The 25,365-nt window shown below is 51.5% G+C and overlaps 11 protein-coding genes across 11 annotated transcripts; 4 read left to right on the plus strand and 7 right to left on the minus strand.

Annotated features, from left to right (window-relative positions):
* Positions 1–3,174: 3,174 nt before the first annotated feature.
* Positions 3,175–3,957, minus strand: LAESUDRAFT_728048 (uncharacterized protein). Its single transcript, XM_040909347.1, has one exon. It carries the CDS (start codon positions 3,515–3,517, stop codon positions 3,302–3,304), a length of 216 nt encoding a protein of 71 aa, XP_040762289.1. The 5' UTR covers positions 3,518–3,957; the 3' UTR covers positions 3,175–3,301.
* Positions 3,701–4,748, minus strand: LAESUDRAFT_728050 (uncharacterized protein). The gene is made up of 3 exons (XM_040909348.1): positions 4,646–4,748; positions 4,338–4,594; positions 3,701–4,269 (listed from the first exon to the last, which is right to left on the minus strand). Exons 1-3 carry the CDS (start codon positions 4,682–4,684, stop codon positions 3,990–3,992), a joined length of 576 nt encoding a protein of 191 aa, XP_040762290.1. The 5' UTR covers positions 4,685–4,748; the 3' UTR covers positions 3,701–3,989.
* Positions 4,749–6,362: 1,614 nt separating this feature from the next.
* Positions 6,363–7,928, plus strand: LAESUDRAFT_744336 (uncharacterized protein). The gene is made up of 3 exons (XM_040911304.1): positions 6,363–6,699; positions 6,762–7,535; positions 7,601–7,928. The coding sequence occupies exons 1-2, from the start codon at positions 6,597–6,599 to the stop codon at positions 7,529–7,531; spliced, it is 873 nt and encodes a 290-aa protein (XP_040762291.1). The 5' UTR covers positions 6,363–6,596; the 3' UTR covers positions 7,532–7,535; positions 7,601–7,928.
* A 370-nt stretch (positions 7,929–8,298) lies between these two features.
* On the plus strand, positions 8,299–11,305 carry LAESUDRAFT_761108 (uncharacterized protein; the record flags this gene model as incomplete). The annotated part of the gene is made up of 4 exons (XM_040912861.1): positions 8,299–8,307; positions 8,387–8,461; positions 8,513–8,623; positions 8,675–11,305. 4 exons carry the CDS (start codon positions 8,299–8,301, stop codon positions 11,303–11,305), a joined length of 2,826 nt encoding a protein of 941 aa, XP_040762292.1.
* A 2,787-nt stretch (positions 11,306–14,092) lies between these two features.
* On the plus strand, positions 14,093–15,241 carry LAESUDRAFT_728053 (uncharacterized protein). Its single transcript, XM_040909349.1, has 2 exons — positions 14,093–14,872; positions 14,937–15,241. The coding sequence occupies exons 1-2, from the start codon at positions 14,180–14,182 to the stop codon at positions 15,144–15,146; spliced, it is 903 nt and encodes a 300-aa protein (XP_040762293.1). The 5' UTR covers positions 14,093–14,179; the 3' UTR covers positions 15,147–15,241.
* Positions 15,242–15,727: 486 nt separating this feature from the next.
* LAESUDRAFT_761110 (uncharacterized protein) lies at positions 15,728–17,344 on the minus strand (the record flags this gene model as incomplete). The annotated part of the gene is made up of 1 exon (XM_040912862.1): positions 15,728–17,344. One exon carries the CDS (start codon positions 17,342–17,344, stop codon positions 15,728–15,730), a length of 1,617 nt encoding a protein of 538 aa, XP_040762294.1.
* Positions 17,345–17,410: 66 nt separating this feature from the next.
* On the minus strand, positions 17,411–19,389 carry LAESUDRAFT_761111 (uncharacterized protein; the record flags this gene model as incomplete). Its single annotated transcript, XM_040912863.1, has 5 exons — positions 17,411–18,919; positions 18,973–19,080; positions 19,139–19,168; positions 19,229–19,297; positions 19,345–19,389. The coding sequence occupies 5 exons, from the start codon at positions 19,387–19,389 to the stop codon at positions 17,411–17,413; spliced, it is 1,761 nt and encodes a 586-aa protein (XP_040762295.1).
* Positions 19,390–20,207: 818 nt separating this feature from the next.
* LAESUDRAFT_728056 (uncharacterized protein) lies at positions 20,208–20,552 on the minus strand. The gene has a single exon (XM_040909350.1). It carries the CDS (start codon positions 20,537–20,539, stop codon positions 20,258–20,260), a length of 282 nt encoding a protein of 93 aa, XP_040762296.1. The 5' UTR covers positions 20,540–20,552; the 3' UTR covers positions 20,208–20,257.
* Positions 20,553–22,355: 1,803 nt separating this feature from the next.
* Positions 22,356–22,976, plus strand: LAESUDRAFT_301160 (uncharacterized protein). Its single transcript, XM_040901889.1, has one exon. It carries the CDS (start codon positions 22,593–22,595, stop codon positions 22,920–22,922), a length of 330 nt encoding a protein of 109 aa, XP_040762297.1. The 5' UTR covers positions 22,356–22,592; the 3' UTR covers positions 22,923–22,976.
* LAESUDRAFT_728060 (uncharacterized protein) lies at positions 22,926–23,469 on the minus strand. Its single transcript, XM_040909351.1, has one exon. It carries the CDS (start codon positions 23,315–23,317, stop codon positions 23,030–23,032), a length of 288 nt encoding a protein of 95 aa, XP_040762298.1. The 5' UTR covers positions 23,318–23,469; the 3' UTR covers positions 22,926–23,029.
* Positions 23,470–23,509: 40 nt separating this feature from the next.
* LAESUDRAFT_751174 (uncharacterized protein) lies at positions 23,510–25,022 on the minus strand. The gene is made up of 2 exons (XM_040911651.1): positions 23,797–25,022; positions 23,510–23,738 (listed from the first exon to the last, which is right to left on the minus strand). The coding sequence occupies exon 1, from the start codon at positions 25,007–25,009 to the stop codon at positions 23,849–23,851; it is 1,161 nt and encodes a 386-aa protein (XP_040762299.1). The 5' UTR covers positions 25,010–25,022; the 3' UTR covers positions 23,510–23,738; positions 23,797–23,848.
* Between the last annotated feature and the right edge of the window lie 343 nt (positions 25,023–25,365).

Below are 25,365 nucleotides of genomic sequence, written 5' to 3' on the forward strand. Positions count from 1 at the left end.
TGAAGGACAAACGGACCTCGTGGCCGCGAAAGGCGATATTTTACACCTGAGGAAAGGCAATCATGAGAGCTAGAAGACGTTACTCACGTGGACAAATATCCGACACAACCTTCGCTGACTGTTTTGGAGGGCGCATAAGCATGTACTAACAGTGGATGCAAGAAGGGGAGGCTGTCAGAGCGCTTTCGTCGCCCGCTTACAACCAGTCATAATATATCGCTGCTTCGCGAGAACAGCACACGTCCTGTAGGCAGAATGAGCAATCATCGATATGCTTGTCGTAACATAAAGAGAGAATATTCCTGCGACTGGTGAGTGGAGAATCGTCGACTACGAAGACGACTACGAGGAGTGGCCATGGGTTCGTTGAGCTACTGCACGCATGAACTTGTGTGGTCGACAGGATCAGCGCTCGCGATGAAACGTGATTCATCGCAGTGAGTCTCGGGTTCGGGAGCGAAGATGGACGTTCTAGAGCTGTGCCGCATTGTGGTTCTGCGCAACGGGGTGACCTCAGAATGGCATGAATTGAGCATTTAGACTTACTGTTACGTGGCAAGCCAGAACCATCATATCCGTTTGCTAAATTGCATTACGCACATGTAAGCCTCGGTCAAGTAGCGAAGTGGATTGACGCGGATAGAACCCTATATGGAACGATAAATGTTGTTGATTTTGAGCCAGCACGGAGATTGTATCGACCACGTGTTGACATAGAAAGCTTGGAATGTCGTACTGCCTCAGCCCGTCAGCAACGTGAGCGACACAAGGTTGGAAACCAGATGAACGAATCAGAAGGATTACGCTCGTATAGTACGCATACGAATATCCGGCGCGCAGATAGGGAAAATGTGCACATGTCCAAAGACCCAAAACGTGAGTTTTGAACTGCCCATGATTTTGCTTAAGCCAATTATAGCTCACAGAACACACCATTAAGAGTTTATGATCGTGCCATGGCAGGCCGAATCATAGATATATGCACGCAGAGACACTCACCTAGAAGGGAAAAAGGAAACCTGATGAAGCATGGCCGCGGCCGATACAGCAGTCAAGCTCAGTCAAGACTCATGATTTGTGCTTGAATAAGGCTCTCGTGATGGGATGTCGGTGAAGGCGTCGTAGGAGGGAGGGAAAACGTGAAACCTGCGTCAGGGCGGAGATATAAGCGGGGCGAATGTTCGGAAGCGAGTTCAACCCTTAGACAGCAGCCCGCACCACGTCAGAGCGCTATAGTATTGCCATCGGGAGAACAATGGCAACAATCATCAGCCACAGCAGGACCCCTATGTGGACTTGATCATTACAACCGATTCATTCTTCCATTTCAAGATGTCTGTATGCATCACGTCAATATAAGAAAATAAAATGAAAGGAATAGGAGAATCACTCTAGACCAGGAATTGAGCGAGCCATTTGTGATAATCGACATCGAAATGTTCGATACATACCAGAAGTAAAAGAGAAAAACATGGAATCAACATTATCAAAAGTAATAACCAATCAGACCGCATTTATGAAGTGATAACCAGCCATACGAGTATGGTCAAGAAGAGAGGCCGTGCCACACACCATGCCGCTGTTCATCCGAGAGGATCAGCGAAGAATATCCATAAAAGAACATGCCGCCCAGAGCTTTAAGTAGATTTGACCTGGAAAATTATCTAACTTGACTCTACATCTGAGTAGATTGAGAGAAAAGAGAAAGTGTACGATGATGAGACCGAGTTGTGGCCACAGGCCGCCACACCTGAATCCGGAGTCAGGTGATCTATATTGGGTCCGTGGCGGAAGCTACGTTCGTCATGTAAACTCGTTACAAGGACAATATCAGCGTGCCTGCTGGCTCCTGCGACTGCGCCTTAGAGCAGAGCACTCGCTCATCGTGGACTCTCTCAGTCAAAGGATCCATGTCTGGCTTCTCAAGCATCTTCAGTTAGTCCTTGCTCTCGACCTCGTCCTGCATCGGATCTGCGATCCCATATTGTTAAAATTCCAGTGCGTGATCATCTTCTGCACATTCATCCTTGGGCTTGACAGCAAGTAGGTACGCATACGGATTGTTCGAGGTTGTGTATTCCCAGCTTGTTCGTGAAAGGGTCGACTTCGCATCTGCCACCATCCTCTCCGGAGCTGGTGCTGTGCTCAACTTCCTACGCATTACTGGAATCTCGACCCACGGGCAAGTCGGAGTTGCCCCGAGAAGGTATCACTGGTTAACATAATGCAGCCTTTGCCTTACCGCTGCGTTCACAGATCTTCTTTGCCTTCGGAACGCGGTTTGCTCACGTCAGTCGTATAGCCCAGCGTTGCATTACCGACTACATTTAGTATGCGCACTCCAGTCTGTGATGATGATCTGGACGCGCTCTCGCTTCTTTATCAGCTCGCGTATCGTCCGCGCAGCATGCTCTGTCACGATCCGGTCTTCGTTTACGATGCCATGCCAACGTCGGTCACGACTGCAAGTTGGTGGGGCTTCGAAGCTCGCCGTCTGAGATGAGAGGAGAATGGACGACGCGAGTGGTTCCCAGGTCATCGCGATAATTTGGCAGCATCGTTCATCTTAAGTGCATCTGCGAGCCGACCTGAGGCGATCGTCGGACTGTACGTGCTTTCAATGATTCTACTGTTTCTAATACTCACTTTCATTTAGCTTCCTCCGGACATCACAGGAAACAACAAGAAGGACCCCCACAGGAGGTAAGCGTTACCGGTTTATGCGCCTCCCTACCCTCGCCGACTTCTGCTCCCTTCACCATCATACACCTACACGAGCACACTTTCATCGTCGTCGATAACTCATATAGACGACACGCAAGACGTCATCGGACGCATCGGTTCCGGAACAATACATTCCCATTTCCACTTCGGTGAGTGTTGTACGCAAGCATTTTTCTCAACGGCTCGATGTCCTCCCTTTTGGCCATATGCTATGTCTCGCCTTTCCTAGGATATGTATCGTCTCGGTCTCATTTCTCATCATATGGTTCCGATCTCCTCGCTCATCACTGGAGTCTCGGTCTCTCGGTTTCCCCCTCTCGTTGGTGTGGTCGTCTTACTGTCTGTAATCTTGATCTCTGTCTCTGTCTCTGTTCTTGTTCGGTCTTCGTCGAAGAAATCTTCTATGTATCTGGTTTCTGTGCGAATGCCACATTTCACTTTTCTTACAAGCGCGCGACTGACTTCTGCCCGGCCGATCGCTGAAACCTCCGGTCTGCATTTGTAGTTCTATAAGAACGAAAACGCATAGTAAAGACGTAGGTACAGATCAAGCGAGACGAGGAAAATATACACGGGATCATATCTTTGGTGCAGTAGTTACATCCAGCACTGAGTATACAAAACTGGAATGGGAACCGCTGGACGTTCGAGAATATTTCAGTGACGCGGGGTGAGCGTCAAGAGGAGTTTTTGCGAAGATGACGATTACGGGAACAAGGGATGTCATGATGACCGTGGACGAGGCATAACTGTGATTGTCGACAAATAGGATAGGGAGTATGCAACAGGCCATAGTCACAACCGTGGCAACGACATGCCGTGTCCATGATCACGGTGATGGCATGGCGACAGCGAACGAGGAGATTAGATGAGAGCACGATGCTCGGGATGATGCCTGGATATTGTGTAGATAGGATAGGATTTGGCCGAGCGTGTGTGTGTGTGTGTGTGGGGGGGGGGGGGGGGGGGGGGGGTGGGTTCGTGGATGCTGCACGTCCGGGATAATTTGGAGAGGAAAGTAAATGCGAGAAGCATCTTTCTCCCGTGCCTGAAAAAGGATTATTGCCTCCTCGAGTCTCATGCTGGCTACATTTAGCACGTCTTGAGTAAAAGCAAGAGTTGCTGCAGAGACTGTAGGTCGTACTAGGTTGAGTGTTTTGAGGATTGCTTGATCCAGCGGACTGAGAAGGGTATGCCCAATGTCTTCCAAGCATGATAGATCATAATGGAGAGCAGTCACTGTCCTCAAAGGCATGCGATGGCATTCAGGCAGCGGAGCCATGGACCTTAATTTGCACCAGTGCAGCTTGTAGCAATAAAAGGTCTTCAGACGAGGAAATGAACAGATGACCTGAAAGAAGGGGCTCGCCGATGGCAAGGTCACATTCCATAGTGACAATGATGTGATATGACTGAATTCGTGCAAGCTCCAAAATGCTAAATGGTGCATAGAGCAGTACTCGAAGCTGAGCGAGGACAGCTTTGGAAGTTTCCCTGCCAGCATCGTGAGAATCGATGCCAACTCCGGACCTGTAGTAACCAACTCTGAAGACCAAATTCCGATTGTCAAGCATCGCACATGGGCAGCGAGGAGAGGAATCCGCATCACTGACCTTACACAGGTGATCGCCTGTTCCCGAGTGTGGATCCTGGGCTCCTCGAAAAAGTCCACGCGGCTCTTGGTGTACCACCCTTGGCAAACGAGGGCGCAGTCCAATAGAGTCTGTCTTTCACCTTCAGGCCACATTTCCAGTGGATTGAGATGGTCGATGATGCGCTCGCAGATCTCGGGCGGAAGGCGAGGGTCAGGGCCTTTGACCTGCGCCGCAGCATTGGCATCTACTGGAGCGGCCATGACAGGATCAGACAGCTTGTGTTGTTGTATGAGCAAATGTCCGAGTACACGATTGCAGCTGCTCACCAGTGATTCCGATGTGCGTGAGACGCGGGCTGTCGACATGGAGAATGACAACGATACAGAGGATGTCGATGAGAGGGAATAGTCGGAATGGGGTGGATGGTCCTGCGGTGAATTGGGGATGTGGAACGCTTTTATATACGTGATGAACGCTTCGGCTGACGCTCGCTCACACAGCCTTTCTGTAACACTCTGATCATCGCATAACTCCATTGTGCACTAGGGTGCAGGCTACGTAGCACTGTCCTAGTATCATACAAATTTGAGCTCCTATGCTCTCTGTCTGTTACCGGGAAATAAATGGACGTACAGCACACACAGCATAGCGACGTAATTGATGCATTGACATGTACAGCTCTCTCGAACAGCCATGCCGTTCAGCCCGACTTCTCATCTTACATGTCCCAGCATTTCCTGTTAACAGGCTCCAAGTCTCTCCAATAGCCTCGGTTGCGGTGCAATGGATTTCTGCAACTGTCAGGCTGATCAAATACCGCACTGCCTTGAGGCTGTGACACGTTCAACAGTCTCGCAAAGATTATGGTGACCACAGGGTCACCAGGGTCTGATGTGGCACCATTGGTACTAGGTCGCTGCATAGAAACCTATCTGGAATGCACGTAGGTGCAGGCAGGAGACGAGAAGGCGCCGCTCACTTTGATGTCCACATAGAGTATCAAAAGTAATCAGAGCGCTCCAACTAATACCGATAAAAATAGCTCGAGTCGAGCTTCTTCCGTTGTCCGGATAACATGCCCGACTCATTTCTCCGCCACTGCAGGCCGGTAAACCGAAAGTTACTAGTGTCGATCGTGCAGGAATCAGATATAGACAGCTAACATTCAATCTGACCGTGATCCACTAGAACGAGCCTTGGAGTAGAATGGATGCAAGAACTGCTCCTATGGCATTGTCGCGTAGTATTGATCTGCTTGAGATACATCCCGGCCTTCAATTGTATGATATCCCATCGTAGCGGGGATGCGTCTCACATAGAAAGAGAAGTGTTAGCAGCCAAGTACTCAATGATGAGATAGATAACAAGACACTCACACGTCCTGCTCCCTGAGCTTTCCCGCAGGGATGGTCATCTCTTCGTCTGAAAGCCATCGCAACTTTGGCAGGACTTCCGCACGCGAACGATCCTTAACTATCACCTCTGCGTTGTAGTTCGGTTTGTCAAAGACCTCGGTAACCTCGTACACGGAAGCCTTCTTGTCAGCACCGTGCTTTATTTGCGGCAAACTCGTTCAAGGAGATAATGCTGCACTACGATGAGCGGATCAGAAAAGAGATTATTTTGAGCGAAGGTGGGAGCATGTTCCGAAGAGCCAATCCGCGAGGCATGACCGAATCGAGCATGTATCTGCGAGACAGCAGATGTTATATCAGTGCTCCAGTATGGTACAGACAGTGTGGTATCAAGTATAGATCAATGTCACCAAGATGCCTCAAATGCACCAAAGAGAGACCCGATGAACGCGCAGCCTTCATTCGCCTCTCCAAGCACGTATCTCTGGATCAACATACTTCACCTTCCCGCAGCCTGCAGCCCATCAGCACGAGACTGCCTCTCAAGTAACTCACGCACGCACCCTTGAACCGTACCCCACCCGTGTTCTCCACCTGTTCCTCTCCAGCTCGCGCCTCTTTGCCTCTGGCTCTTCTCCTCCCCTTCCAGCCTTGCGTCGTACCATTCCTCCGTCTCCTCCACTGGTCCAACAGGCTGTGTGTTCTCTCTTGCTTTTGGACTCAATCTTGCTCTTCTTGTGCAGTGGCGATGCTTACGCTCAGACTCGCGTCTTTGGCCAAAATTATGGTCCAGGCGCTAAAATTGCGGTATCTCTGGCTGGGGCCTTTGAGATTCTGATCCTGACTCAGACCAGCCGAAACAATCGCTTTCCACACTGAAATATTTGCCATTTGGAGCCCAAAATCATCTTTGGTTACAAGAATGTCGTTGCGGACAGACGGACGAGCAGTAGATGAGTTACGGACGATCAGTATCGCTTATGAAGGGCTGGACAGAGTAGATGGCTCAGCCAGGTTCGGGTTTGGTGCGCGGAATCTTTCTTTCCAGCATGAATGCCCAGCGCTCATTCATTGCTTATATGAATAGGTGAGACCAAGTCGCTAACATCCGTATCCGGCCCTATTGAAGTCAGACCAAACTTCGAACTGCCCTCACAAGCTACTCTCGACATTCATATCCGCCCTCTTGCTTCCATATCGGGTACCGATTCCAAAGCAATCTCTGCCACACTGAAGTCAATATTGATGCCGGCACTGTTTCTGACGCATTATCCACGGACATTGGTGCAACTCGTAGGACAGGCGCTGTGTGGGACCGAGAGCGGCAGCGGCATGGGAAGTGTTGGTAAAGGCTGGTACGCCAGCTTGGTCGCGAGTCTCATAAATGCAAGCAGCGCGGCGTTGATCAACGCGGGCTCTGTTTCGATGAAAGGGGTGGTTTGTGCAGTCTCGGTCGGGCGTTTGCCTTCTGCCTCTGGAACCACGCTAGTGCTCGATCCGTCAGAATCTGAACTATCCCGCCTCTCCGGTGGGGGATGTTTTGCATTCTTGTTCTCTTCTGTGCTCCCTGTAGCATCTATAGACGAACTGCCGCCTTGCTCTCTCCTGTGGACCAACTACACCACACATACGCCGTTCGATGACTCTGAGCTAGCTCATGCCAAGGAACTTGCGGAGAAGGGCGCGCGGAGAGTGTGGATGTCATTGAAGGAAAGCGTCGGCCGGATGGAAGCATCAGCAACAAGCGTGGAAGACGTGAAACTAAAATCCGGATCCAGCAAGATGGATACAAACGCGGGAATGCCGGCTGGTGAAGAAAACGAAAGTGACGTGGACGATGAAAAGATGGAAATCTGAGGCAGTGCGTTTCATTTTTGCTGCATATCCCACCGACACTGAGCATTGACCAAAGACGGCGCCTGACAGCTTTCTTCGACTCTTATGGTCATTTGATCGCATATCATGTACTCTCGTTTTCAATATCTTCTCGCAATTATTGCGGGTTGTCGGGCCCATTTGGTGTACTTTGGCATCACCTTTTCAGTCCGTCACCTCCATGTCCTTGCCCAAGCGGTTCCGAACTCAGGATTGTCGCCGTCAATACTATGGCAAGATATGTCCCGGAAAGGTGGCTCGGACAGGAGACACAAGGAATGTGCTGATGAAACTTTTGCACGTACTATGTAGTTGCCGGTTACGTCAGTGTGTCGGATTTATTGAGTACCTCGATGCAGTTTCAGATGAAAAAAGTCGCGCTGAAAGACCCGCGTGTCTATACTCGCGCACGCATTTAACGAAATTCGTCGAGTGCGGGCGGGCTCCTCCCGGGCTTCAGAGGACGTGAACAATGCCGCGCGCTCATCACAATGTGACCCGCGCTCGTAGAAAGATTGCTCATCACTGATCAAAACGGTAGTTGCCTGTGGTCTGACCCTTTTTTTTGCGGCGCGATAGCCGATTTGTCTCTCACTTAAATTGAGTGCTAGCCACGGATGCTGCTCTATCGCCTTCTGCATTCGGTGTGGATCTTACGTGTCTCGTTTCTCAACGGGCATAACGGTCAAATCCTGCCCGTGGACGCAGTCGCCTCTAATCATCAGTATCATTGAGCCTATCCACCCGTCATGCAACCGGTATGTGCAGTGACTTGGTCAGATTTGAGTCATCTCCTCATCGTTCTGTTTTCCGCGCTTCGCCTGCGTGGCCTCGTAGGACATGGGGGTGACGCAAAAGCCCCCGACGTATATTACGCCAGGCCCTATAGTTGACCAACCTACAGAAATGTCGGTACGTAGGACACATTTTCTTATACATGATCGATGCCTCACAAGATATAAGAATGCACGCCTTACTGATGATACGTGGCAAGCGTTTATTGAGGAAGCATCAAAAGAACAGGATCGGTATATTAAGGCTTGGAATACGGAAATGGACACATTACTGCTATTCGTACGTCTCCTCTCCTATCGCTGCGTGTGATTGCGCTCATGAGTGTTTCAGGCAGCGCTGTTTTCCGCGGTCTTGACCGCGTTTGTCGTCGAGTCATATCAAGAGTTGCAGGTAGACACAGGTTCAGAGACGGTTGAAGTGCTGCAACAGATACTCGGGACTCTGCAATCAATCCAAGGCACCGTTGGTACCTCAGGTGTCTCAACGGATGTGTCCGACTTCCAGCCTACATCCTCCGCAGTGCGCGTCAATGCGCTTTGGTTCGCGAGTTTGGTCATCAGCCTGTCAGCTGCGTTCCTAGCCATCCTCGCAAAGCAGTGGTTGCTTCATTTGGACAAGACATTCGCACCTACGCTCCCGATGAAAGGTCGGCAACATCAATATCGCTACGAGAATATCGAGAAATGGAAGCTCACTCCAGTACCATCCTCGCTGCCTATCCTTCTGCACGTATCCCTCTTACTATTCTTCGCCGGCCTTATCGAGTGCCTATGGTCCGTCAATGTCACAGTCGCCGTTGTTTCCCTTTGCTTCGTCGGAATCACTGTGACGATTTACTTTGCGATCCACATTCTGTCCCTTGTATGCCCTCCCTCTCCGTACAAATCATCAGTGACATCAGTGCTCCTGGCAGCCTTTGCAACCGTACTACGCGAAGTTGTTGCCGCTGTAGGCGCTCCGCTGCTAGTCGTGCTGCTCTTCGCAGCCTTCTCCCTTTACCGCGGGTTTTTCTACCTCATTGCACCATTTGTCTCCGAATCGTGGACAGAGGATATCCGCACGCTCGTGGAGATCCTAAGCTCCACGATGAAGATCAAGAACCGCCTCACGAAGTGGAGAATGGGGATCAGACGGTCCTGGGACCGGCATATAACTTCATTACTTATAGGGGATGTCCAAGAGAATCGATACATTTCTCGCAATGCTGGCCGGCTTGATGTTCACATCCTCGCTCGCATGATACAGGCGTCATCTCGCTATCCGATTAGACGCAGCGCGCTCGCACAAGAATTAGCACGTTGCGATGCACTACTTTCATATCGAATCCTCCTCATCGATTCCGGTGCGACCTCTCTTCTAATGGATGAGCTCCACTCGCTCTATGAAGGAAACTTTCAACAAATCTCATCGCAGACACAAGATGATGCACTACGGCAAGCAGAAGCATTGATGAAGTTGCTGACCGAAGCGGACGAATCCGATTCGCATACGATTATACAAGTGCAGGGTATCCCCATTCATATCGACGTGAGGGCGGGCAGCCAATCTTATGAAATCCACATCTCTGACGACATGCTACGGGATACGGAATACCTGCCGTTCCATGCAATAATACTCAGGCTTCGGTATGCGAACTTCTCTTACTACCAGAACGAAGTAGACGATGCGGTGAAGGCTTTCTACGACCGCTTGGAGAGCACGAACGACATATCCGAACTCACGACTATGCATCTCGTGAATGTAATCAACACGATAATCTACACTGCCAAGATACCCGTGGAGACACCTTTCGGATTTGATGGTCAGCAAGCAATGAAGCTCAATGCTCGTGCTTTGGAGGTACTCGCCGCTATCGCGGTACACAGACCAGATATGGATGATCGCGTCAAGCGTCAGCTAAGCTATGGAATGTGGCTCCTCTCCCAGCCCAAGTCACTCGCTTCTATCGGGTTGCTCATCCCGATTGTCAGCACGACTGCTACGTTTGCAAAAGCCCTCGCGGAGTTGATGACTCCCAGATTGAGGCTACCATCCGTGGCATTTGCCGTATTGGCCCTACTAGAAGCGTCGTTGTATTCTCAATCGAATTTCTCGGTGCCGAGCCAGGGCGATGGAGGTGACATTGCCGAGCTAATACAGGTTTTGGTTCAGAAGTATCCCTTGTTTGTGGATGACCTTCGAGCTGGATTCTCCCATGATTCCAAAGATCTGCCTGTCGTCATTCCAGGTTTGAACTTTGAGGACATGGTTTTGAAGCTCCTACAGCGCATTGTCCGGATATCAGGATACCTCATCTTCAACGACTGCAATGTACCGAAGGTCGACCTGGACTGCATAACTCTCGTTACACTGGAATTATTACTATGCATCTGCAAGCACATTGAAGACTTTCCTTCCTCTGATAGACGGGACATACTTCGGATTGCGTACGGGAGTGCTTGCCGGATAGCAGTGCCGCAGAGCATGCAGGAGACGCGCAATCAGTCCCCGTCCTGGTCTCGGCCAAATGAGCCTGCAGAACTTCCTGCGGAGAAACAGTCGATTGCCTCGACGGCCAGCGTAATGCGAAAGGACAATGAGCTGAAGGGCTCAAGCAGCTCCATACGCGGTTTGTACATCGCACACGAGGAATATGACTTGACCAGTTTTCCTCCAGAGAGTCTTCCAGATGCGTTTGTCTCCGCGTTGCAGGCGACATCAAGTTTGAAGGACCCTCCAGAAGCACTCAGGACCATCTTATCTATGATTACATTGTTATCACGGATCTCAGGCGGCCCGCGCTCTGACGATCTTAATTTCTCCATTCTGGCAAAATTGCGACAGCAGTCACACCTAATTGCGGAACTCACTGCGCCTCTGGTGTCAAATAGGAGATTCGGCGAGTGCGCGAGACATGCCCGTGATGTCATTCAAGTTCCTGCAGAGGGACCTTTCGATCTCGACGACAAAGTGGTCTACTAAAGGCGAAGAGTCCTTTGTGATCCGGTCGTGTTGTGCCGGTCGCTGGCACAGTTCATATGAGCAGCTTGTATTTGTCAACAAATCTTATCGTTTAGGTACACACATCTGTACAAGCTCGACCAACGGGATGATGGGGTGGATGAGTCATGGTACTATTCTTCAGCGCCGGACCTCTATTGGACTACTCAGTAATGCATAACATATCTCCCATGTTCTCAGTAAATTCGCGCACGCGAGCCGGCGCCTATCAACTCCAAGTTATCACTTGCAAAATACGTCTCTAGTTGCAATCGCGGACGAAGACGAACCTGCTGGAGGCCATCACGTTTGCGACGCAGCACTCATGCACCAGAAGTGCTCGCTGACGGATACCTGCAGAACCTGCAAGGCGTACCGCAAGCGCGAACTCGAAGATCCGAGAGAACTTCTTGCTGAGCTTCCTTCAGCGAATCGTAAGGATATCCGGGGCCCTTGCGTTCTACTATCGCGAAGATGATGTCGGCTTGCTAAGGACTGTCTTCGAGCACATCGTCGCCATACCGCTGCAAATACTCCCAGACATATGCGAGCACGTCGAGGAGAACACCGTTTATAGATTAGACATCCCTGATCTGGCGTATGGGACAGTTTGTCGGACAGGGACTTCAGAGGGTCAACAATACATCGACTCTAGGAAGAATAAGCTTGGTAAGGTCGCAATATAGGACATGGAACTGAAAACAATTTGGGTGGTCCTGATGCGAGGAAGTCAGGAGTAGGCAGTCCAGAGCTGGATGGACCTTCGAAAGACCTAGGTCCGCGCATCGCACGAAAACAAAATCCACTACACGACGAGTTCCTTACTTTCCCCAGTTTCGAATTATTCCCAAAAGCCTTTCTCTACGCCTTACGCACCACCTCCGACTACGCGTTCCGTTGCGAGGAGCAGCAGCACTGATTTCGCCTTATTTCTTGTCAAGGACTGCAGCTGCTTTGCGCAGGATGCGCTAGTAGCTGTCCAGATAAATCTTTCTGGGCGTGACCTCCATCACAAAGGTCTCAGTCAGAAAAGACATTCCGTCAACCTACTCTTCACCGCAAGAAGCGCACCCTCGGACGCTGGATCCTGATCTCTGTTTCAACGGGCGACAATGAGCTCACAAGACTCGCCATTCCTTAGCGCGCAATTCATCTTCTCAGTACTCGTCCATAGTGGCGTGACGGAGAAACCTTCGAGAAGAAGCTGGTAATGGAGGAGACAGTGCCACTGGTTGGTCACAAGTAAGACTTGTATTGGGAGTGGAACGTCTTCTAGTCTGGTGGGTTCAGTTATCTTATTGGTGGGTAGGGTATCGGAACGGTCGTTGCGCTAACGTTTGTATTGCATCAGCTTCTAATCCTTGATAAAAGTTGCAATTGACGCTTATGATTCCATGCATTCGATGACCGTTCTGCGAGAACAAGGTGGGTATGCGATAAATGAACCAGGTATATACGGTACTATGATCCTGGCTAAAATGCGCTCGGAACACTCTGGGAAGCGTGAAAAAGAACGAGATAAGAGTTTATTTTACATCTTGGACACATTACGAGTCAGACAGCTGGTTGCCGAGGACGATCGGAGAACTAATATGCTTCATAGTGCTTGGCAAATCCAACAACTGACACACCTGGCGGCACCGCTTGGTCAAGCTCGCACATCCGCAAATCTCAGAGCCACACAGGCTCGCAGTTGCATGCTCTTTGCCAATCTGGGTTGCGGATAGCATTGCCCCTCGATCTCATATGAACTGCTAGCAAACTGCTCGCCTCCAAAACGTCCAGCAGCTGAGGCCTGAGGAGTCACAGCCTCGGATACCTGTGCACGGAACACTGAGCGACCGGGACGCGATGCCTCGCCTGCGCAATAATATAATAAACGATCGCACACGGTTGTTTTTATCGTTCATGCAATACATGGCAGGCTGTGGGAGAACAGAACCTGCCCCGAACCCTGCTGCGGCAGCGTGGCGTCGGTAGGTGTCGGTAGACGCGCGGTGACAGGGTCTATCCAGCGAGGCCGTCTCTCAAGGAACGAACGAGACTCGAGAGATTCATGACGTACGGGCTGTGCGACGCCCACCGCGCGATGGGGGCTAGGCGTTGCAGCTCGATGGACGTACATGCGGCTCCCGACTCACAGGAGTTGACGTACAGCGGACGTGAGTATGGCTATAAATGTACCGCGACTTATCCTATCTGGGCTCAGAGCAGTGCTGTTCGGCGCGTGGGCCCAGGCAGGACGGAACACTTCCGATGCCTTTGGTCAACGCTGTAGTCAGTGTACTACCCAGTGAGCGTCTTCCGGTTTCTCATTGTGCAAAAGAGCGTTCAATGGCATATGGATAGGAAAGCGGCATCGGTATGTAGGAGGGTGTTTAACGCGCGCAGCAATTGTTCTGCTGCGGCTTGCGCGATCTCGACCTAAAAAAATCCCCGAGGGCTGTGAGGTGATGAGAATTCTACCCTCCGACGATGCAAGCCGGAACAAAGAACGCAGAGCCTGAGCGCTGAATGTTCTGAACAGTGAGGGAGTCAGCGCGAGAGATTTGATTCCGGTTTAGTTCCGAAGGTCACGTGCCGTCAATTGACGGAGACCTGCCTGGAAAGGCAACGCTCCGAGAACACCAGCAATGCGATGTGGCGACCTCGAGGCATCGTCTCCTCCCCCGTCCTCCTCCGTCGTCCTCCTGCGGAACGGGTACTTATACTCCCTCTCCTCCCCATCCTGCGCTTATGCCAACCTCCCTCATCACTGGGACCGTTCTACTTCCTCATATTCCTTTGCTTCCGAATCGGCCATTGTCCCGGTAGACGCCGCTTCATTGACAAAAGCCAGTTAATTCCTCTCGCACGATGACCGAGTACGACTACTCGCCCGCTGCCTACGAACGGTATTTGGCGACACAGAACAGGATCCAGAACTGGGTATCCAAACAGCCGGTGCAGGCCTCCCAGTATGCCAACCCGTTCACCCCTGCGACGCCGTCGGAAGCACCGTCGGCCTGCGCGGATGCGGACCCGTTGAGGGCAGCACCAGCACGCGCCCACCAGCCGCAACTACAGCCACTGCGCATACCCGTGGCGGAGCGTCGCACTCCCTCGCGAGAGTCGCCACAAAGATCGACAAGCCGGTATTCGAGCAATGCCTCATTGGCGCCGCGGAGCGCGCCACCTCAGCCGTCAATGCCGCCGCCCGTAGATCCTAGACAGTTTGGATATCCAGGCGGTGCTGTGGTGCCTGAGCGGCTACGCCCGAGGCCGGCACGCTCACGCACGCTGTCGTACAATCCTCCCGCCCCGTCTTTTGCACCGGTCATTCGGCGGCCACTACCACCACCACCAGCACCGATACCCGTACCGCAGCCGGTCCTCGGTGTACCCTCTCCCATTCATGCAATACCTCCGCCTGTGCAAGGGCACAGCGTTGTGCAGCGTTCATACCCGTATCGGTATGACTATGCTAGAAAGGAGATCGTCCTCCCTCCTCCGCGTCCGGGAGACACGTACATCGTGATACCGCCAAACGGAGGTCCCATCCAGATGGTCGTGAGTGTAGACCCCATTTCGAAGCATCAAAAATGTTGATCCTTCCTCGTTTTATTCCTGGAAGCGCCATGACGGGCCACGGACGCACTCGCGCTCGACGTCGCGCAGTAGCGCTGTTGCCATGCGCAGCCAGCCAAAGGCTGTACCGTTGTTCAAGAAAATCCTATCCTCGATAAGCCCGCCAACAGTCTACCCTGCGCGGGGTGACCTCTCCCGGAATGTGAATGTGCCTCCCCCGAAGAAGTTGAGACGACATTCCACTAGCCATATATGAGTGAACGCGATCCAGCTTCGTATTGTAGAGTCCGTCGCAGTTGCCGCTCACACCACTCGCACCGTATGTCATGTCTTTCTGTAGCATAGGCCATCTCCCCACCTGTACTTTCTCGCTTCCATTTCAGCCATGCTATCTGGCGGACTCTGTGTCTTCGGGATTTCAATACGTTGTACCTTTGTGAACACCTGTGTGTCTTCGGGATTTCGTTACTTTGTACCTTTACGTGCGGGTGTTCACAATAATATATAGATGAGACTTTGACACAGCAACCGGGCCACAGACTGCAGCAACCATCACAAAATCTTCGTTTTCCAGGCAATTTGAGATATGCTTCGGATTATTAAAGTAGTCTGAGTTATATTGAACGATTAGTAAGTATAAGAAATCGAGCGTAGTATAGAGGTAATTCGGTCAGAAGAGGCATCTATATCACATCACAGTCGGACGAGCGTAGCATAGGGAGAACCTGGTCAAGAAAGTGTATATATCACGTCATAGCGGGACCTATTTGCAGTCGTGAATACGTCTGAACATCCGGGCGACGGACTATGCACATACCTCAACATCTAACGAATTGGCTAAATACTTCCGCGAAGCACAGTGTTCTGCGTCAGACCATTTGAAACATCCGGCGTAGACGTGGGCGCGAAAGCGACCTTCGGGGTGACTGAGTCGCTCTGTGGAGTTTCCACAGCTGTACGACTTGTGTCGTGATGGGGGATGGCTGGTCTCAGCTCGCTAGACGACGATGGAGATGGAGCTGATAAAGGATCGGGAAGGACAGGCTGATTTCTCGCAGTAGGTGTCTCGTCTCGCGGAGAATTGGCTGCTGTACCAGTGGTGTCAGACTTGGCACGCGATGCAACAACGGTGTCAGACTTGGAATTCGACATCCTTGGTATGTTACGAAACCGCGCAATAAAATTTGGAAATCGCCGATCAAAGTGTTTAACACTATTCGCCGCGGTCATATCATGGGCCCCACGGCCGGCTGATCCTGCAGTTTCGCCTCCAGAAGCCGGCGTCGAATTCTCTTTGAGAAGCTCGGTCAAAGCATTCAATGCCTCCGTTGCTGCTTGAAGCACATCACGATCCTTCCAGTGAGAACCAGTTACCGACTCAGGGGAAGACGCGGCAGCAGCGAGCTTGTCTGTCAGCGCACCAACAATGTCATACGCTGTAGCCTTCGGGCGTAGTAAGCCCTTCATCAACTTGTCACGCGGAGCGAACACTCTTGGTGCTTTACTCAGGAAGGCGATCCCTCGAAGAATGATTATGACTGTATCGGCTCCCCTAGCATCTTTGAGGTGAGCCGCCGCTTTTTCTAGAGAAGAAACAAGATCCTCGGCCATCGACCCAAAGGTGACAGATTTATCAGGACGTGTGAATCCGTCGATCGGAGGAGGGAGTTCATGTGTGGGCTTTGCGTCATCTGTCGACGGATCTTCAACGGTAGACATTCGCCGTTTAGAAGATGTCAACGTCCAGTTTCTCATCTGAAGGTGTACCATCTGGCGCATAGTCCCATAGTACATGCGCCAGACATCCTCCTGCGTCGACACTGAAAGTTTTGGAATCTGTGCGCAGACACTCTGCAGAAAAGTGAGCGTGCTAGATATAATTTCTTGACGTTCAAGCCTAGGATGATCGGCGTCTTCGGATTCCTCGTCTGTGTATCCCTCCATAGCATAAAAACTGAGACAGCCAGATATCCTGACGATACGATTCAGCAACCTGGGAAGATAGTCCTCCTGCTTCATGTCAGTGGCTCCTGGAGGAGCTGAAGGACATGACATTTGAGCAGGACCAAGTTGGGGATCGGGAACTTGTGGGACAGTTGAGCTCTGCTCATTTCTGGACGGCCTCGAAATCAGTTCAGGGCTGGCCCTGATCGTTTCGATGAAACGGATGTACTTTTCCGTAAGCGCTCTGATGAGCTGTGCATATTCCTTCTTCCCTTTATACCGGTGAACTCCGTCAGCTTCGCTGCCCGAGTATAGCAGACTTTCCAAGATCGTGAGAGTGCTGTAGAGGACGACGCTGCTGCTATCCGACGAGATGAGGCTGCTGAGTCGCCCGGAGAGTTTGTTGACACTACGTATAGTCGGCACGAGGGGATAAAAGGAGCAGTAACGCTCCGGATCGGATAAGAAGTAGGTCGCCCAACAAATCTGACGCTTGATAGGAAATGGCATAGTGAGTCTGCTCGATAGAATAGCAGACAACACTTCCAATCCTCGAGAGGTATGTTGCAGTCTCATTCAAATATCCTCCTCGTCACTAGAGTTGGCAGATTTCCATACCCATTTCAAGGAGATGAAGATCGTGGTGTTGACCACAGACAAAAGGGCTCCAGTATTCGATTCGAGGTGACTCGCCTCTAGGTTCTCCAAGCGTTGGTAGAATTTGGGGATGAAGGCCCCGACTCTCTCCTCGTACAGATTCGATCGTGATATCAAGACCTGAAGTCTCAACATTGTTGAGAAGAGATGAAGATTGTCTGTATCTATCAAGGGTGCATCTCCGACGCAGAGCCCTGAAGACCCAAAAGAACGAGATGCTCCATAACAAGCCTCAATTTCATCCCAGTCTATATCATCAGGCAAAGGTATGTCTTCCTCCTCTTCCACCCGAGACTCGGTGATCAAGCGGCAGAGAATGTCCCACTGCTTCACCAGCATCCCAGCTTGAGCTTCGTTTGGGCCTGCGACTGTGCTCGAGCGGATGTATCGTGATAGAAAGGAGGCTGCGCCGGCTCCCAGAAACAATGTCCTGTATTCCAGCAAGTGTTCGAATCGAAAAACGTCGATGGCTAAAGTGCTTGTTTGGGAATAATTCTGCCATCGTGGAGGTCGACTAATTAGAGCAGTGAGAATGTTCGCATCGAGAGACGCATGATGTCCTCGAATATAGTCCTCCTCGGAGATCCTTGGTGCCGTAAGGGATGCGAGTTTGGTCGTGACAGAACCTTGACGCTTTTTTCGACTCGGTTCTGCGTCCAAAGCCGCATACAGTGGCCGGAACAGGTCAAGCAATCTCTCGCTGAATTCTTGATTCTTCGAGATGACACGGAGAACATGCGAGATGATGCGCAACAGGTTGTCCAGAAGAAGGAGGATTATGGGGCCAATCACTGGCAGGGGGTTCGAGATGGCGCGATACAGAACAATTCGAATCATGTCAAACAACGCAAGGCCGAGTGAGGTTAAAGATGTTCTATATGGCGATGAAAGCCAGATGATAGAAGTGAGGTGCGTCGCGAAGTAGAACAGGACAGTGACTCCAGCCAGACCCGCGGACACTATCGCGATGGAGAAGTTGATGGACCATAGGAAGTCGATGAGGCCGGCGAAGAACAGCAATAATGAAAGGTGTAAGAGAACGGGGATCACAGCGAGCACTACCGACATTTTCCACTTCTCCATGTTTCCTAATCGATGTTGGTGTTGTCTTGCTCGCATCTCAAGATCTGGAGATAACGATTCCGTCACACCGAGCAGCCATTGTTTGGCAAGTATCGCTAGGAAGGCGGTCGATACGCTGATGACCAAACTCGCAAACCAGAAGCCGTTTACGCGAAGTGCAGAGGGTGTGGGTTTGAATACGCGCGAAGCGGATAACGATGGTGTAGTGTCAATGGCGCCGCTATTATTTTGAATTGCAGCTAGGATTTGCCGGAGCACCTCTACGGTCTCCGCACCGGGATGCGTTTGCAGCTTCTTGTAGGATTCGATGACAAAAGCGGTTAATACCGCAGAAAATAAGGTAGCCTGGCGAGGATGAATGAGCCAGAGTGTCATGAGCTGCCATCAAGAGAACTTACGAAAAGTAGCAAACTTTCTAGATCAGAGTTACGTGCTTGAATAAAGTCGCCTTCATCCTTGGCTGCTTGCTCCACAAACGTTTTCCAAGTCTGACAACTGATGCCGCGCTATCAAGGGAGTTGAGCCAAACTCTTGTCTCTCAGAGAATGAGAAGATTTCGAATACCTCGGAAGTGTTCTCGGTCTCGGTGGATGCCTGATTTACATCACAAGTTAGAAGAACAGTCAGTCCAGTAATATTTCGCGTAGAGCTCACCAGTTGCTCAGATTGGTCCTTGGGTAGGTTTCCAAACAGCGTCGTGTTTGTGGGATGGATTTGACGCGGCTAGTGCGCCATAAGATCGAGAATCTACATGTTCCAGTGGTACGTACAACGAGCTCGGAAGTGTTCCCTGGAGGATTGGTCGGCACGCTCATATCGAAACAATCTACCAGTAGCCCTGGCCAAACGCAACACCCTGTAGTTGCAAGAGGAAGAGTGTTCGAATCTGGAGAATCAGTTCGAGCTTGCCATTAGCAAAGGATCAAACTGTTCAGTGTGCGTAGCTACCTAATAACCCGCCCAAGGGACCACAGATGCTTTTCATCCGCAATGCACGGGTGTTCATATATACATCGGAAGGGCGCTATCGGATGACAGGTTGCCAGGCACAATCCCGCCTTACACGCCGCCAGCGACATGCTTGTTTCACACTTACCGATGGTAAGGACCGTCGCCTGTCCACTGAGGAGGGGCTAAGTGCGTGACGCCCGACAGCCTTGACGTGAAGATGCATTCGGTGGATTGTGGACGTTGATATCGGTGTGTAGAAGGAAGAACTCAATAAAAAAAGGCTTGTTCGCTTCGCCTATCCGAAGACGCCGCGCTAATCCGAGAGCGCAGGTAAAGCCCAAGGGAGAAAGCTTGCCGCATTCATAGGCAGGAGGACGTCGGATCTACATTAAGAGACAGGGATACGATTGTAAGCGTGGAGACAGTGAAAAACAAGGAAGCAACCAAACTCGGAGGCACCTAATATGGTAACAATACGGACGACGTCTGAAAAAGAAAGTCTATGGCGCCGCGCCATCGGCAACAGACGTCGTTTCCGGTGTGTCCAAACATTTTACATCGGGAGCGCTGTATACATCTCGGTGAGTTCGGTTTTGTGCGGGGAATCGTATTTACGAGCCGCAGTCTGCCGCGTCAGACGCGCGATCATCTACACCTCCTCGTCCTCTCACCCATTCACCCCGCGTCGTCGGACGCTGATAGAGTCGACGGATGCGAGTATCTTTATGCCTATCATCGTCCTTGTGCAGAAAGTGAAATAAAAGAATCATTACAAAAATGAGAACCAACGCGAAAATTACGGTACCGTCTCGTATCTCCTCCACACCACTTCCCGGCGGGATCCCATGCAAAGGAGCAGACGTTCATCACACAAGTGGACCGACTCGCGCGCCTGCTCCTGAAGGCCGCTTGCGCAATGTTTTCCAACATAACTTTACCTTTGAGATAAGCAGGCGGCTTAGGAATATCTTCACATCTTGCGGCACATCCAAGACAGTGGTCATATACAGGCATCAGCACCTAAAGATATGATCAGCACTTGTCTGGTACTTCTCAGAGCAGCACATTGTTGGGAAGAATCAGTTTCTGGGGTACATCGAGTGACGGAAGGATGACAAGTGGTGTGGTTAGACACGTGGCTATCGAACACTGGCGAAAAATAAAACCTTGCTACGTTACATCTTCAGGTAGCTGCATAGTATAAAAGCTGGGATGCGAGTCGCTCACCAAGAGAGGCTTCGCGTCCTTCCGGAGAGGCCTTGTATCTTACAGTTCTTCTGATACACACGCGAGCGCCGTAACCCTTCAAAAGATTGTGAGTCCCGGCCACTCACGCTAAGCCAAGAAGGGACTTACTGCTTGCCAACGCCTCTTCGCTCGCTTCTCGCGCACATCCGCTGCACGCCGCACCATCGTGTCGATCTATCCGCCGCTCCAGTGTAATTTCGGGCCCAACCGCCTCTACGACGTGCCCTTCCTCGAAGACAATGGATTCAATATTCAGACGTGGAAGTTCCACTTCAAGAGGGTACTCGACATTCGCGGACTCTGGCCGCTTGTCGATGGCTCAGAAGTGGACCCTGGCAAATCGGACCCATTACGGTCAGACTGGTTTCAACGCAACAAGGAGGCTCACGCTCAGATGACTCTCACGTTGAAGGATGAACCTCTCAATGCACGGTCAGTGGCAAGGAGGCCTGAGATAAGTTTCGTGAGTGTTACGAGGGCAAGGGTAAGCAAACAATCGCTTACCTGATCGCTGACCTTTTCCGCGGCAGACTATCCGACAAAGCGCCTCTCAAGCGCAGCTCAATGCGATGCGCCAGAAGGTGTACATCCCGTCATCATTGGGTCAGCCTCTTGAAGACTCGCTGGTCGTGGTTGCTGTGGTCACCTCGCTTCCCCTTTCATACTCCGTACTTTGCACGACTTTGATCTCATCCCAAGACAAGCTCTCGACGAAACCGTCTTCTGCCAGGTCCTAATGGACTCGAGAAATTCCGTCAGAAGCCTGACACACAAGTCGCGCTGTCGCGAGGGCTGGCAAGACGAAGTCAAAGTCAACAAGCAAGAATGACGCGAAGAATGTCAGATGCATGTACGCTGCCGCGACATGCAAGAAGAAGAGGCATACGGAAAAATGAGTGTCGCAGAAAGAAGGCGGATCTCGCGACGAAGGCAGACAAGGACAAAGCCAGCCCTGACCAAACCGCCAAGGTCGCGATGGCCACGCGTCCATCGATAAAGTGTCTACACAGCGTACAGCATTCCTGGGAAGCACAATGAGAGCATATAATGATATGTTTGTGACACACACCAACTGTGAGTTGGACGAGGGATCACGGTGGAAGTCCTTGCTGAGTGAACGACGGCGGCAAAGCATAGCAGAAACGGCAAGTGGCATATTCGCCTCCATGCATATACGCCCCAGGATCTCGCGCATTCGCGTGGAGCGAACAAACCTACGGATGACAGAGTAATTATGAGAACCATGCTTCGCTAGACTGCTTCAGAGAAATTGATACGTACGCACTTGTTACTCGACAGACATCTGAATTAAGGCATTTGCGCGGTTGCACTGGTACACGCGCTCGTGGCACTAAAAACCGGGCTGGCGACTTTGAATCATGAAGCCGTGTTGTCTATCACTCGGATTAGTCTATCCCGAGTCCCTTGGTATGATTGAGCAGCTACAGATGATAGAGGGCCCCAGATCTCAACGATATATAACAATCCAATTGATGCGAAATCTGAATGAACGTGGGACGCGTCACGATCACGTGAATGGGCGGCTGCCTCCTCCCAGACTCAGTAGTACGTGCGCGCCTCCCAGCACGCCAAATCCTTTCATGCCTGCAATGCCCGCACCGTCCAAAGCACCTTCCGTCTGCTCGGATGCGCACCCGTTGAAGGCAGCATCAGCACGCACGCACCGCCGCAACTACAGCCACTGCGCATACCCGTGGCGGAGCGTCGCACTCCCTCGCGAGAGTCGCCACAGCGATCGACAAGCCGATTTTCGAGCAATGTCTCATTGGCGCCGCGGAGCGCGCCACCTCAGCCGTCAATGCCGCCGCCCGTAGACCCTAGACATTTTGGATATCCAGGCGGTGCTGTCGTACCTGAGCGGCTACGCCCGAGGCCGGCACGCTCACGTACGCTGTCGTACAATCCTCCCGCCCGTCTTTTGCACCGGTCATTCGGCGGCCACTACCACCAGCACCAGCACCGATACCCGTACCGCAGCCGGTCCTCGGTGTACCCTCCCCCGCTCACGCAATTCCTCCGCCTGTGCAAGGGCACAGCGTTGTGCAGTGTTCATATCCCTATCGGTATGACTATTCTAGAAAGGAGATCGTCCTCCCTCCTCCGCGTCCGGGAGACACGTACATCGTGATACCGCCAAACGGAGGTCCCATCCAATGGTCGTGAGTGTAGACTCAATTTCGAAGCATCAAACATGTTGATCCTTCCTCATTTCGCTCCTGGAAGCACCATGACGCGTCACGGACACACCCACGCTCGACGTCGCGCAGTAGCGCTGTTGCCATGCGCAGCCAGCCAAAGGCTGTACTGTTGTTCAAGAAAATCCTGTCTTCGATTAACCCGCCAACAATGTACCCTGCGCGGGGTGACCCCTCCCAGAATACGCCTGCCCCGAAGAAGTTGAGACGACATTCCACTAGTCATATATGAGTGAACGCGATCCAGCTTCCTGTTGTAGAGTCCGTCGCAGTTGTCGCTCACACCACTCACACCGTATGTCATGTCTTTTTCTGTAGCATAGGCCATATCCCCATCTCCACCTGTACTTTCTCGCTTCCATTTCAGCCATGCTATCTGGCGGACTCTGTGTCTTCGGGATTTCAATACGTTGTACCTTTGTGAACACCCGTGTGTCCTCGGGATTTCGTTACTTTGTACCTTTGCGTGCGGATATTCACAATGATATATAGATTAGACTGTAATTGCGGCAACCAGGCCAGAGACTGCAGCAACCATCACAAGACCTTCGTTTTCCAGGCAATATGAGATACGCTTCGGATCATCAAAGTAGTCTGAGCCACATCAATGACCGGAAAGTACAAGAAATCGAGCGTAGTATAGAGGGAATTCGGTCAGAAGAGGCATATATCTCACATCGCAGTCGGAACGAGCGTAGCATAGGGAGAACCCTGGTCAAGAAAGCATCTATATCACGTCATAGCCGGACCTGCCAGTTTGCGGTTGTGAATATGTCTGATCATCCGGGCAATGGACTGTGCGCATACCTCAACATCTAACGAACTGGCTGAGTACTTCCGCGGAGTAAAGTGTTCCGCGTCAGACATTATCTGAAGCGTTCGGCGAAAACGCGGGCGCGGGAGGGACCGTCGGGGTGACTGAGCCGTTCTGTGGAGTTTCCACAGCCGTACGGCTTGTGTCGTGATGGAGCATGGCTGGTCTCGGTTCGCTGGAAGGCGATGGAGATGAAGCTGATGAAAAATCGGAAACGACAGGCTGGTCACTGGCAGTGGTTGTCTCGTTTCGCGGAGAATTGGCTGCTGAAGCAGCCGTGTCATCCTCGGAACGCAGCGGTCTTGGCGAAGCAGATGAAGACAACGAAGCAGATGGAGACGATGGGTCAGAAACATTGACACTCCCGGTCGCAGTCCTATCACGGGCCCCCGGGCCCACTGATCCTGCAGCTTCGCCTCCAGAAGCCGGTGTCGAGTTCTCTCCGAAAAGCTTGGTCAAAGCGTCCAATGTCTTATGTGCTGCTTGAAGCACATCACGATCCTCCGAGTACGAACCAGTTACCGACTCAGGGGAAGACGCGGCAGCAGCGAGGCTGTCACCCAGCTGACGAACAATGTCATGCACTGTAGCTTTCAGGCGTAGTAAGCACTCCACCAACTTGTCACGCGGAGCGAAAACCCTTGGTGCTTCACTCAGGAAGGCGATCCCTCGAAGAATGATTATGACTGTATCGGCTCGCTGCGCATTTGTGGGGTCAGCCGCCGCCGTTGCCAGAGAAATAAGATCCTTGGCCAATGACTCAAAGGTGTGGGATTCGGCAGAATATATGAATCCGTCGATCGGTGGAGGGAGTTCATACGTGGACTTTCTATTGCCTGTTTCTGGATTGTGAGAGAGGTCCTCGGCTGATGACCGACGAGCAGTAGCTTCAGAATTGGCAGGATCTGTTGGCTGATTGGTCGGACCCACAGAGGGAGACCTTTGTGATCCAGAAGCTTGCGACGTCCAGTTTCCCATCTGAAGGTGTACCATCTGGCACATAGTCCCGTAGTACATGCGCCAGACATCCTCCTGCATCGACACTGGGAGTGCCGAACTTTGTGCGCAGACATTTTGCAGAAAGGTGAGCGTGTTAGATATAATTTCTTCACGTTGTTGAGGTTCAAGCTTGAGATAATCGACGTCTTCGGATTCCTTGTGTTCGGACTCCTCGTCTTTGGGTTCCTGGTTTGCGTTCCTCTCCATGGCATAAAAGCCGAGACAGCCAGATATCCTGACGATACAATTCAGCAACCTGGGAAGATAGTCCTGCTTCGTGTCAGCGGCTCCTGGAGGAGCTGAAGGACATGACGTTCGAGCAGGACAAGGTTGAGGATCGGGAATTTGTGCGACAGTTGAGCTCTGCTCATTTCTGGACAGCATGCCTGTAAATGGGGAAGTGCTCCGACTCGAAATCAGTTCAGGGCTGGCCCTGATCGGTTCGATGAAACGGGTGTACTTTTCCGCAAGCGCTCTGATGAGCTGTGCATATTCCTTCTTCCCTTTATACCGGTGAACTCCGTCAGCTTCGCTGCCCGAGTATAGCAGACTTTCCAAGATCG

The sequence above is a fragment of the Laetiporus sulphureus genome (assembly GCF_001632365.1).
Source record: "Laetiporus sulphureus 93-53 unplaced genomic scaffold LAESUscaffold_32, whole genome shotgun sequence".
In the NCBI taxonomy this organism is placed as follows: domain Eukaryota; kingdom Fungi; phylum Basidiomycota; class Agaricomycetes; order Polyporales; family Laetiporaceae; genus Laetiporus; species Laetiporus sulphureus.